Source organism: Oncorhynchus tshawytscha, linkage group LG15 (genome assembly GCF_018296145.1).
Source record: "Oncorhynchus tshawytscha isolate Ot180627B linkage group LG15, Otsh_v2.0, whole genome shotgun sequence".
Classification (NCBI taxonomy): domain Eukaryota; kingdom Metazoa; phylum Chordata; class Actinopteri; order Salmoniformes; family Salmonidae; genus Oncorhynchus; species Oncorhynchus tshawytscha.
The window spans coordinates 34,675,422-34,688,315 of NC_056443.1; the positions used below are offsets into that span (position 1 = coordinate 34,675,422).

At 45.4% G+C, this 12,894-nt stretch overlaps 2 protein-coding genes across 4 annotated transcripts; both read right to left on the reverse strand.

The window, feature by feature from the left end:
• Positions 1–611: 611 nt before the first annotated feature.
• LOC112236535 (protein c-ets-1-A) lies at positions 612–8,955 on the reverse strand. The gene is made up of 8 exons (XM_024405129.2): positions 8,824–8,955; positions 8,477–8,596; positions 8,089–8,292; positions 7,907–7,981; positions 7,619–7,819; positions 1,999–2,211; positions 1,525–1,643; positions 612–1,382 (listed from the first exon to the last, which is right to left on the reverse strand). The coding sequence occupies exons 1-8, from the start codon at positions 8,840–8,842 to the stop codon at positions 1,164–1,166; spliced, it is 1,170 nt and encodes a 389-aa protein (XP_024260897.1). The 5' UTR covers positions 8,843–8,955; the 3' UTR covers positions 612–1,163.
• A 14-nt stretch (positions 8,956–8,969) lies between these two features.
• On the reverse strand, positions 8,970–12,626 carry LOC121838609 (zinc finger protein 528-like). 3 transcript variants are annotated; one of them, XM_042298481.1, is made up of 4 exons: positions 12,504–12,626; positions 11,371–11,459; positions 10,903–11,232; positions 8,970–10,658 (listed from the first exon to the last, which is right to left on the reverse strand). In XM_042298481.1, the coding sequence occupies exons 1-4, from the start codon at positions 12,521–12,523 to the stop codon at positions 10,066–10,068; spliced, it is 1,032 nt and encodes a 343-aa protein (XP_042154415.1). In that variant the 5' UTR covers positions 12,524–12,626; the 3' UTR covers positions 8,970–10,065. The 3 variants fall into 3 exon arrangements, with proteins under 3 accessions (XP_042154415.1, XP_024260896.1, XP_024260895.1); XM_024405128.2 differs by lacking the exon at positions 12,504–12,626 and having other exon boundaries at positions 10,903–11,229; positions 11,371–12,494; XM_024405127.2 differs by lacking the exon at positions 12,504–12,626 and having other exon boundaries at positions 11,371–12,492.
• Positions 12,627–12,894: the final 268 nt, after the last annotated feature.

The following is a 12,894-nucleotide window of genomic DNA, read 5'->3' on the forward strand; positions in this document are numbered from 1 at the left end:
TTGCAATGAGGCACTTAAGTAAAATTGTAAAAGATTTGGCAAATTAGTGAACTTTATGTCCTGAATACAAAGCGTTATGTTGGAGCAAATCCACCACATATCGGAGTACCACTCTTCATATTTTCAAGCATGATGGTGGCTGCATCATGGTATGGGTATGCTTGTCATCGGCAAGGGAATTTTCTTTAGGATAAAAATAAATGGAATAGAGTTAAGCACAGGCAAAATCCTAGAGGGAAACCTGGTTCAGTCTGCTTTCCAACAGACACTGGGAGACGAATTCAACTTTCAACAGGACAATAACCTAAAACACAAGGCTAAATATACACTGGAGTTTCTTACCAAGAGGACATTGAATGTTGTTGAGTGGCCTACTTACAGTTTTGACTTAAATTGTATTGAAAATCTATGGCAATACTTGAAATCGGCTGTCTAGCGATGATCAACAACCAACTTGACAGAACTTGAAGAATTTTGTAAAGAATAATGTGCAAATATTGTACAATCCAGGTGTGTAAAGTTCTTAGAGACTTACCCAGAAAGACTCACAGCTGTAATCACTACCAAAGGTGATTTCTAACATGTATTGACTTAAAGGGTTGAATACTTAATAAGTAATCAAGATATGAGTTTTATTTATTTTTTGTTGTACAAATGTTAGAACATTTCTTCTACTTTGACATCAGAGTACTTAGTGTAGATCATTGAACAAAATGTTTTTAATCGACCTTTTAACCCAACAAAACGTGGGAAGAGTCAAGAGGGTGAATACTTTCTGAAGGCCCTGTATAAACAACAATTTAAACAAAACTGTTTCTCTGGTCATATCTTCAATAATTATATTGAATATATACATATCACATATAAAAACATACAAGCCCCACAGCTTACAGTTGACCATGATCAAAGAAATGATTGCCAAATGATAAGGAGGTTGTTTTTGTAAACAGTCTCTTCTCTTGACCCGTCGCCGTCTGCACCAACGTCTGGGTGAATCTCAAAAAGTATTTCCTTGGTTCTTCAACCTCCTTCTCAAAACTCATTGGAGGAGAAGATCTGAGGTTCCTCCTCTTCCGTGCTACGGCTCCTCCCCTCGGACCTTGTCCTCCAATGAGTGTTTAGAAGCGGTCGAAGGAATAAAGGAAACGCCCATTTCCCCGCTTTCACTCATGGCCGCCTTTGGCCGTGATATCCAACATGGCGTGCAGTTCCCAGGGTTCGTATCCCAGCAGGCCTTGCAGGTCACAGACGAAACGGTAGACGTAGCGCTTGCCAGCGTTCTTGTGGATGATGTTCTTGTCGTAGTAGTAGCGCAGGCCTCGACTCAACTTCTCGTAGTTCATCTTAGGCTTGTTCTTCCTCCGGCCCCATAGCTGGGCCACCTGGGATAACAAACCATTAAACTAGTATTATTATCAACATATTATACAGTATATAGGCCTATCTAAAGTTGGCTAATTGACCTTACTTCAAAATAAGAACACTGTAACAACATATTTGCATATAATAGGCTACAACTCTTGCCTCGTCAGGATCTGTCAGTTTAAACTCCCATCCATCCCCTGTCCAAATTATGAATGATTGACAGCTGCGGTCAATGAGGAGCTCCAATAGAAACTGCCACAGCTGAATGGGACCACTGCCTGTTGAGACATATAGGGAGGGATTAAACTGTTAAGCAAGTCAGTTAAGAACACATTCTTATTTACAATGACGGCCAACCCCGAACAAACACTAACGACGCTGGGCCAATTGTGTGCATCGCCCTATGGGACTCCCAATCACGGCTGGTTGTGATACAGCCTGCAATCGAACCAGGGTCTGTAGTGACACCTCTAGCACTGAGATGCAGTGCCTTAGACCGCTGCACCACTCAGGAGCCCCAAGACTAAGGAGATCAAGATCCAGGCAAAGGAGTTGGCTAAAGCAGAACCTAGATTGTAGATCAACGGGTAATCAAAGAGAGTGGTCATTTTCTACACAAAGAACATCACTCACCAGTATAAGCAGACAGAATGCCTGCTGGAACCACAGCTCTACCCAGATCAGTCTTGTCCCCTATAAACTCTTTGAAGCTCCTGTGTGGGGGTGGCAAATTGAAGGGGTCCTCAGAGATGGACTCTTCCACACCCTGCGTTGGTCTAGTCAAGGACAGAGAAGCGGTGATGTCCGTGTCCTCATAATGCAGGGTCCCAAACTCAGAATCACACTCTGAAGTCAAGAGATTGAGAAAATTGGTTGATGATAGGAAACTATTCCATGAATCTCTCTTAACAGAAGGAGAGACACCTCCAAAGCCCCTGGTCTAAAGCAATAATACATTTCCAAAGGCTTATCAATTAAATATACATTCTGAATGTCAACCCTTTCCCTTCAATCAAATATTAATCCAACACAAAAGGAGAAAAGTTACTTAACATAATTAAATAGAACACACACAGTGGTATGAAGAACACAAAGCATATATATATGGTTTCCTACCAAGGTCTATATGGTTTCCTACCAAGGTATCTATGGTGTCCTACCAAGGTATCTATGGTTTCCTACCAAGGTATGGTTTCCTACCAAGGTATCTATGGTGTCCTGCCAAGGTCTCTATGGTTTCCTACCAAGGTCTATATGGTTTCCTACCAAGGTATCTATGGTGTCCTGCCAAGGTCTCTATGGTTTCCTACCAAGGTATCTAGGTACCAAGGTCTATGGTTTCCTGGTCTATATGGTTTCCTACCAAGGTCTCTATGTTTTCCTACCAAGGTCTCTATGGTTTCCTACCAAGGTATCTATGGTGTCCTACCTGTCCTACCAAGGTCTCTATGGTTTCCTACCAAGGTCTCTATGGTTTCCTACCAAGGTATCTATGGTTTCCTACCAAGGTCTCTATGGTTTCCTACCAAGGTCTCTATGTTTTCCTACCAAGGTCTCTATGTTTTCCTACCAAGGTCTCTATGGTTTCCTACCAAGGTATCTATGGTGTCCTACCTGTCCTACCAAGGTCTCTATGGTTTCCTACCAAGGTCTATATGGTTTCCTACCAAGGTATCTATGGTGTCCTGCCAAGGTATCTATGGTTTCCTACCAAGGTCTATATGGTTTCCTACCAAGGTATCTATGGTGTCCTGCCAAGGTATCTATGGTTTCCTACCAAGGTCTATATGGTTTCCTACCAAGGTCTCTATGTTTTCCTACCAAGGTCTCTATGGTTTCCTACCAAGGTATCTATGGTGTCCTGCCTTTCCTACCAAGGTCTCTATGGTTTCCTACCAAGGTCTCTATGGTTTCCTACCAAGGTCTCTATGTTTTCCTACCAAGGTCTCTATGGTTTCCTACCAAGGTATCTATGGTGTCCTACCTGTCCTACCAAGGTCTCTATGGTTTCCTACCAAGGTCTCTATGGTTTCCTACCAAGGTCTCTATGGTTTCCTACCAAGGTCTCTATGGTTTCCTACCAAGGTATCTATGGTGTCCTGCCAAGGTCTCTATGGTTTCCTACCAAGGTATCTATGGTTTCCTACCAAGATCTCATTGGTTTCCTACCTGTCCTACCAAGGTCTCTATGGTTTCCTACCTGTCCTACCAAGGTCTCTATGGTTTCCTACCTGTCCTACCAAGGTCTCTATGGTTTCCTACCAAGGTCTCTATGGTTTCCTACCTGTCCTACAAGGTCTCTATGGTTTCCTACCGGTCCTACCAAGGTCTCTATGGTTTCCTACCTGTCCTACCAAGGTCTCTATGGTTTCCTACCTGTCCTACCAAGGTCTCTATGGTTTCCTACCTGTCCTACCAAGGTCTCTATGGTTTCCTACCAAGGTATCATTGGTTTCCTACCAAGGTCTCATTGGTTTCCTACCTGTCCTACCAAGGTCTCTATGGTTTCCTACCAAGGTCTCATTGGTTTCCTACCTGTCCTACCAAGGTCTCTATGGTTTCCTACCAAGGTCTCTATGGTTTCATACCTGTCCTACCAAGGTCTCTATGGTTTCCTATCTGTCCTACCAAGGTCTCTATGGTTTCCTACCAAGGTCTCTATGGTTTCCTACCAAGGTCTCTATGGTTTCCTACCTGTCCTACCAAGGTCTCTATGGTTTCCTACCAAGGTCTCTATGGTTTCCTACCAAGGTCTCTATGGTTTCCTACCAAGGTCTCTATGGTTTCCTACCAAGGTCTCTATGGTTTCCTACCAAGGTCTCTATGGTTTCCTACCAAGGTCTCTATGGTTTCCTACCTGTCCTACCAAGGTCTCTATGGTTTCCTACCTGTCCTACCAAGGTCTCTATGGTTTCCTACCAAGGTCTCTATGGTTTCCTACCTGTCCTACCAAGGTCTCTATGGTTTCCTACCAAGGTCTCTATGGTTTCCTACCGAGGTATCTATGGTGTCCTACCTGTCCTACCCAGGTCTCTATGGTTTCCTACCAAGGTCTCTATGGTTTCCTACCAAGGTCTCTATGGTTTCCTACCAAGGTATCTATGGTGTCCTGCCAAGGTCTCTATGGTTTCCTACCAAGGTATCTATGGTTTCCTACCAAGATCTCATTGGTTTCCTACCTGTCCTACCATGGTCTCTATGGTTTCCTGCCAAGGTCTCTATGGTTTCCTACCAAGGTATCTATGGTTTCCTACCAAGATCCCATTGGTTTCCTACCTGTCCTACCATGGTCTCTATGGTTTCCTACCTGTCCTACCAAGGTCTCTATGGTTTCCTACCTGTCCTACCAAGGTCTCTATGGTTTCCTACCTGTCCTACCAAGGTCTCTATGGTTTCCTACCAAGGTCTCTATGGTTTCCTACCAAGGTATCTATGGTGTCCTACCTGTCCTACCAAGGTCTCTATGGTTTCCTACCAAGGTCTCTATGGTTTCCTACCAAGGTCTCTATGGTTTCCTACCAAGGTATCTATGGTGTCCTGCCAAGGTCTCTATGGTTTCCTACCAAGATCTCATTGGTTTCCTACCTGTCCTACCATGGTCTCTATGGTTTCCTACCTGTCCTACCAAGGTCTCTATGGTTTCCTACCAAGGTCTCTATGGTTTCCTACCTGTCCTACCAAGGTCTCTATGGTTTCCTACCGGTCCTACCAAGGTCTCTATGGTTTCCTACCTGTCCTACCAAGGTCTCTATGGTTTCCTACCTGTCCTACCAAGGTCTCTATGGTTTCCTACCTGTCCTACCAAGGTCTCTATGGTTTCCTACCAAGGTATCATTGGTTTCCTACCAAGGTCTCATTGGTTTCCTACCTGTCCTACCAAGGTCTCTATGGTTTCCTACCAAGGTCTCATTGGTTTCCTACCTGTCCTACCAAGGTCTCTATGGTTTCCTATCTGTCTCACCAAGGTCTCTATGGTTTCCTACCAAGGTCTCTATGGTTTCCTACCTGTCCTACCAAGGTCTCTATGGTTTCCTACCAAGGTCTCTATGGTTTCCTACCAAGGTCTCTATGGTTTCCTACCAAGGTCTCTATGGTTTCCTACCAAGGTCTCTATGGTTTCCTACCAAGGTCTCTATGGTTTCCTACCTGTCCTACCAAGGTCTCTATGGTTTCCTACCAAGGTCTCTATGGTTTCCTACCTGTCCTACCAAGGTCTCTATGGTTTCCTACCGGTCCTACCAAGGTCTCTATGGTTTCCTACCTGTCCTACCAAGGTCTCTATGGCTTCCTACCAAGGTCTCTATGGTTTCCTACCTGTCCTACCAAGGTCTCTATGGTTTCCTACCTGTCCTACCAAGGTCTCTATGGTTTCCTTCCTGTCCTACCAAGGTCTCTATGGTTTCCTTCCTGTCCTACCAAGGTCTCTATGGTTTCCTACCAAGATCTCATTGGTTTCCTACATGTCCTACCAAGGTCTCTATGGCTTCCTACCAAGGTCTCTATGGCTTCCTACCAAGGTCTCTATGGCTTCCTACCAAGGTCTCTATGGCTTCCTACCTGTTCTACCAAAGTCTCTTTGGTTTCCTACCAAGGTCTCATTGGTTTCCTACCAAGGTCTCATTGGTTTCCTACCAAGGTCTCATTGGTTTCCTACCTGTCCTACCAAGGTCTCTATGGTGTCCTACCAAGGTCTCTATGGCTTCCTATCAAGGTCTCTATGGCTTCCTACCAAGGTCTCTATGGCTTCCTACCAAGGTCTCTATGGCTTCCTACCTGTTCTACCAAGGTCTCTTTGGTTTCCTACCAAGGTCTCATTCGTTTCCTACCTGTCCTACCAAGGTCTCTATGACTTCCTACCAAGGTCTCTATGGTTTCCTACCTGTCCTACCAAGGTCTCTATGGCTTCCTACCAAGGTCTCTATGGCTTCCTACCAAGGTCTCTATGGCTTCCTACCTGTTCTACCAAGGTCTCTTTGGTTTCCTACCAAGGTCTCATTGGTTTCCTACCAAGGTCTCATTGGTTTCCTACCAAGGTCTCATTGGTTTCCTACCAAGGTCTCATTGGTTTCCTACTTGTCCTACCAAGGTCTCTATGGCTTCCTACCAAGGTCTCTATGGTTTCCTACCTGTCCTACCAAGGTCTCTATGGCTTCCTACCAAGGTCTCTATGGCTTCCTACCAAGGTCTCTATGGCTTCCTACCAAGGTCTCATTGGTTTCCTACCTGTCCTACCAAGGTCTCTATGGTGTCCTACCAAGGTCTCTATGGCTTCCTATCAAGGTCTCTATGGCTTCCTACCAAGGTCTCTATGGCTTCCTACCAAGGTCTCTATGGCTTCCTACCTGTTCTACCAAGGTCTCTTTGGTTTCCTACCAAGGTCTCATTGGTTTCCTACCTGTCCTACCAAGGTCTCTATGACTTCCTACCAAGGTCTCTATGGCTTCCTATCAAGGTCTCTATGGCTTCCTACCAAGGTCTCTATGGCTTCCTACCAAGGTCTCTATGGCTTCCTACCTGTTCTACCAAGGTCTCTTTGGTTTCCTACCAAGGTCTCATTCGTTTCCTACCAAGGTCTCATTGGTTTCCTACCAAGGTCTCATTGGTTTCCTACCAAGGTCTCATTGGTTTCCTACTTGTCCTACCAAGGTCTCTATGGCTTCCTACCAAGGTCTCTATGGTTTCCTACCTGTCCTACCAAGGTCTCTATGGCGTCCTACCAAGGTCTCTATGGCTTCCTACCAAGGTCTCTATGGCTTCCTACCAAGGTCTCTATGGCTTCCTACCTGTTCTACCAAGGTCTCTTTGGTTTCCTACCAAGGTCTCATTGGTTTCCTACTTGTCCTACCAAGGTCTCTATGGCTTCCTACCAAGGTCTCTATGGTTTCCTACCTGTCCTACCAAGGTCTCTATGGCGTCCTACCAAGGTCTCTATGGCTTCCTACCAAGGTCTCTATGGCTTCCTACCAAGGTCTCTATGGCTTCCTACCAAGGTCTCTATGGCTTCCTACCAAGGTCTCATTGGTTTCCTACCTGTCCTACCAAGGTCTCTATGACTTCCTACCAACGTCTCTATGGTTTCCTACCTGTCCTACCAAGGTCTCTATGGCTTCCTACCAAGGTCTCTGGCTTCCTACCAAGGTCTCTATGGCTTCCTACCAAGGTCTCTATGGCTTCCTACCAAGGTCTCATTGGTTTCCTACCAAGGTCTCATTGGTTTCCTACCTGTCCTACCAAGGTCTCCATGGTTTCCTACCTGTCCTGTCAAGGTCTGGGAGCAGAGCGACAGAGGACAGGTGGTTTCTGTAAGGTCCTTCCTGTTTGACCCGGTGGTAGTCCTGATATCTCACAGTCACAGGGTCAAGGGTCAGAAGCTGTGGGGGTTCTATTGGGAGATGGGATAACTGACCATGGTGATTCTGCTTGTCCATGAGCTGCACATGGTCCACATAACTGTCTGAGGAAGACAGAGCATAGCTGATATAGATTACTGACATAAGAGACATACAGACTATATACCTCTGAAAGGATGCGTTTTTAATACCTTGGTTCATTTGCGACTGGCAGAGAGAATTCAACGTGCAAAGGACTAGAGAGGAACCACGATCATATTCACAATCTGAAACGCACATAGATACACACATGCAATATAAATCTCTACTACTATCACAGTTCAATGAATGAATAAATACACTGGTATGATACAGCATCACTCCCCCATTTTACCTCTGCGCATAGTTTCCAGATGTTCCCAGAGGATCTCTCCTGCTGTGTAGTCAGAGCTCAGGTCCAGGAAGGCCTCTCTGTCCAGGGTACAGAGCTCACTCCCAGGCAGCCCTCTCCAATCCGAGCCCAGGCTTTGGAGCCCGAACTCAGCCTGGCACCAGTCTAACCAGTGGTTCACCTCCCACTCTGACCACAGTTTAGGGTCTGGACACAAAAGAGGAAATACAATATTAGTCAAAACACAATTTGTATCGCTCTTTACATCTTGATTTCCTGACACACTGTGCAGGTTAGGCTGAAACAGAGAGACCAATTACTGGTAGGCTATACAACAAAACTACAAGTTATATAACACCAGATGTCATTGTATGTATACCCCACATGGTACCTTGTGGGAAGTGCATACGGCTACTCTCCTGGGCGAAGCCAGCGAAGGTGGCCCTTATCGCCTGGCTCAGGACCTCCTTACTGGTGGGGGTGAGAGGAGGGACATCCAGTGGGTCTACCTCTACACCGGAGACACGGGGAGCCAGGTCACGGAGTCATCCCAGAGACAATAACGAATCAGGGAGGAAAAACAGACAAGAGCTGAGAGCTCAATAGCAGAGTTTGAGCACACACAAATTAACCGACTACTAAAGACAGCACCATAAATGACAGTATAAAGTTGTAAATAAAGTAGTGAAAAGAATAAAACACAGGATTATGTTGAATGACAAAATGGGAGGGAAATACCGTAAGCGCTCCAGTCCATCCTTAGGTCTTTGGAACGAGGAATCAGGTGGAAGAAAGTGATCCAGAGGAGGGAGGAGAGGAGTTTTAATAAGACCAATGGGACGAGGAGGGAGGAGAAGGGTTTTAATAAGACCAATGGGACGAGGAGGGAGGAGAAGGGTTTTAATGAGACCAATGGGACGAGGAGGGAGGGGACAGGTGGTGACGGATATGTGTCAATCAGCAGTGATGGAGGGGCGGGTATTGGGGACACTACCAAATAGGAAACGAGAACTCCCAATTAGGCAACATGGAAAAGATACTGCAAAAAGACATACAGGGAGGTTATCTAGAGAGACGATGCCACAAGAGGAGCCATTACAACTGAGAAGGGTAGTTGTGATAGAGATAAGGAACTACTCTTTTTGTTTTTAAGTTGATAGCGTTTAACTAAGGCAATACACTAGTATATCATCAGGAACCACTGAGATCATGGCAATTCAATTGGAAATATTTACACCAGCAGCAGCGAATCAGGTCTTTCTATTTCAGCATTGCATGTGGTGAAGTGACCACCCAATGAGGGGCTGTAAGTGCATATCTGTGCAGGGGGTTTCTTCAACCCCATTCATATAACAGAAACACTGGGATTATATCAGGTAGTGTATCGTAAGTAAGTTAACATCTATGTGTGTGTGTGTGTGTGTGTGTGTGTTCCCCAGCCCAGCAGGGAGAGCCTATAGAGCCAGACACCCATTACCGGACCACTGTGGCTGCCTTACTGCGATGAGGTTCTTCCATGAAGTGGGTTTAGGGAGCCATGACAGTGAGCAATTTAGTCACAAAATTAGTCACACATTGTGTAAGACATTTGTAGAAAACAACAAAGGGGGGAGAAATGACAGACCTGGTTGGTGTTAAAGCAGTAATCAGCAGTTACAACAATAACAAAGCGAACTCCTCGCCACTGTTTCGTTAAGAGCTGAGGGACGGGGCTGGAGAAATGAAACCACTCTCAAATGCATAGAGCTATGGATGCAGGTGGTCCATGATCTCAAAACTAAAGGTTTAACCATGTTTCAATGGTAGTCACTGTTTGTTTGTTTACATTAACTTTGTTTTTCAAACATCGGAGTAAAACAAGATCATATTTTGAGGTGTACGAAAATGTAACTATGTTCAAAAAGTTATATTCTTCAAGAATCAATGAGCTTGCCCTGCTGTATCCACAAAGCTGCCCCCCCCCCCTCTTACATCGCTACACTAGCACTGTCCCTGTCTACTATGGGAGCGCTGGTGGAACCGGAGTCCCCCACAGTTCCGGAATGTCTTTCCGCACTGACCGCAGACGTACGGCTTCTCCCCAGTGTGTATGCGGAAATGCCGGGTGAGCGCCCCCGAGTGGCGAAAGCGCATGGAGCACACCGAGCAGGTATAGGGTCTCTCTCCAGTGTGGATTCTCAGGTGAGTCTTCAGGTTCTCCAGACGGTTGAAATCCCGGTCACACTCGCTGCAGTGGTAAGGGCTCTGGCCAGGGGGGAAGACCTGACGCTTGGGGTGGGCCTGGGTGTGGTGTCTACGGAGCTCGCTGGGCTGGTGGAAGCCCTGGCCACAGAGTTTGCAGATGTGGCTGGGGTGGGGGATGGTGGGATTAGGGTTGGGGTGGGGGATGGTGGGATTAGGGTTGGTTCTGATCTGGACTCCATAGATCTGAGGTGGGGCAACAGGGATGATGGGAGCTGCTGCCTCTCTTGGTTGGAAGAGGTTGTTGGGGAACTGGGAGGAGAAGGCTGGAAGGGCACTGGCTGTTGGGGCAGTCAGTTGTGGAACATCTGTGTTGACCATATGAGGGTGAGCTGTGGAGAGAGAGAATACATTAAAAACATACATATTTAATGATTTATTACACAGGTTCCATATGCATACATCCTACATGCAGGCAAAGGTGTTACTCATTCTAATAAAATCATTTTGAGAGATGCTGACACATAATGGTTAGTGTTACTCAGTAAGTGGTCAATCTTATGAAGTCTGGTGGCATCTTGTGGGTGGTATAGTCAGTGGCTATTTGGAAGCTCTCTGCTATTATCTGGTACTTACACAGACTATGGCTGGTTCCAGGAAGCAGAGCGTCAGAGATCTGTAAGTCCAAAGGGTCCGGTTTCCACTCCTCTAACATCTTGGACTGAACCAGAGACAGACTATCAGGACCGAAGTCTTCTTTTACCACAGAGTCAAAACTAGAACCAGAGCCGGAACCAGAGCCGTTCTCCTCCTTCACTCTAACTTGCTCCGTCTCAAGGCTCTGGACCACTACGTGAAGTGGTGATGGGTCATTATCTCCAAATGTTGTTTCTAGACCACTATGACTGATGCTTTCTGCACTTGCCTTGTGGTCCATACACAAACTGGAGGCCTCTTCCCCGACTTCTGAAAAGAAAAAGACATTCAGAACAATTGTCAGGCTTAGAAGGTATTTCTTGTTCTTATCTAGCTAGTCAAAGCACAAACTGAATTTCTCTAATATTGTATGTATGACATATCATTTGGATTGATAAATAGGCCTACCTTTAAGCAGGTCATGATGAGGGATAGACTGTTCTCTTGAAGCTGGGTGTAGGTCTTGGGAACACACCCGACCATCCTCGCTGATTTCACTGAAAGAACCATGGTCTTTCTGTCGTTCACTACTGACCTCTGCCTCCACAATTTCATATCCATATTCGTCCAATGAATATGAGGACTTTATATTTAATTCGTTGTCCTTTGACTGCTTTTGAGTCTTTGCTAAGTTGTTGTTGTAGAGAGGACTTGTCGAGAACTGTCCCTGCGGACTTACACCTCTCGTTGTTTCCACACATTGACGCGCAGCATTCAACTCTTGCTCGGTTTTTTGCAAGCGTTGTTTAAGAGACTTGCTTTCCCGTAGGGTTTCGTGCATCTGATCGCGGACATCCCCGAGCGCTTGACCTACCAGTTTAGTGACTTCTAATACGGCAATTTCCACAGCCACTTCGAACGCACCGTGGATCGTCGCCGCCAGTTCGTCCTGGAAAGAGAGCGATACCTCACCCTCTCCAGCGGTTTTCGAGGGGCGAGCTTGGGCTGACATTGAAGTCTCCCTTTTGATCCCTGTGTTAGTTTTTGACTGAGGCTTCATGTTGCTACAATAACCTTACTGCTAGTCTGATTATAATATTATTGGCTACTATGTTGCAATGTGATTGGCTACAATATAGCAGGAAGAGAGTAACTCCGTCTGAATCTTCCTCGCTAACCCAGCATCTGGACATGATATATTATAGAAAACCTTCTAAATGTCTATTGGCGAATGTTTTACATTTGCGCTATGAAATGTGTATCGCGCTCTTCTTCCCCAGTGTCTTACAAACAATGAACGTAAGAAAAGAGGATCAATTATATTGACAAGATGGTTGACTGACCGCTCTAACGATGGAAATACATGTCCGCAAAGGCTAAAAGCAGGCGGGAGGATGCGCGATCAGGTGGGAACATTCTAGCCAATGAGAGGGCAGGTACGCCTGTGAACAACAACTCCCATATAAAAATGTTTTTCACAAAGTTGCCGGAATGTTACGTGCATTACACTTAGGCTACATCAGTACACTCGTAGCAACCTAATCATTATGCAACTTATATTTGATTAAATGATAAGCTTCTCATATCAAAATAGTACTTACCATATTCCCCGCGCTCTCATTGCCGCCCATACAAAAACTCCGCCCTCTGCTTAAACGCTTTTCGCCAAGACAGATTTTAGGCGGAGTCGACCATCTCACTTCACCGCTTCCTCTCGGCTGTATATACAAACAACATTAACGAGTCACGTCCGGGTCACAGATTTTTTGAAGATTTCTAAAGTAAAAGTCCTCCATGTAATAGAAGAAACGTTTTTAATAACCTGTATTTATTCATGATATATGATGCTAATGTGTGTTATGTATTTGACCTTGGAAGTTGCAAATGCCACTTAAATATAAACAGATATAAATCACTGTGAATGTTTTGACAATGATTGTGTAATATCATGATTAAATACAGGTTATTGACACTTTTCTACTATTATGGCGA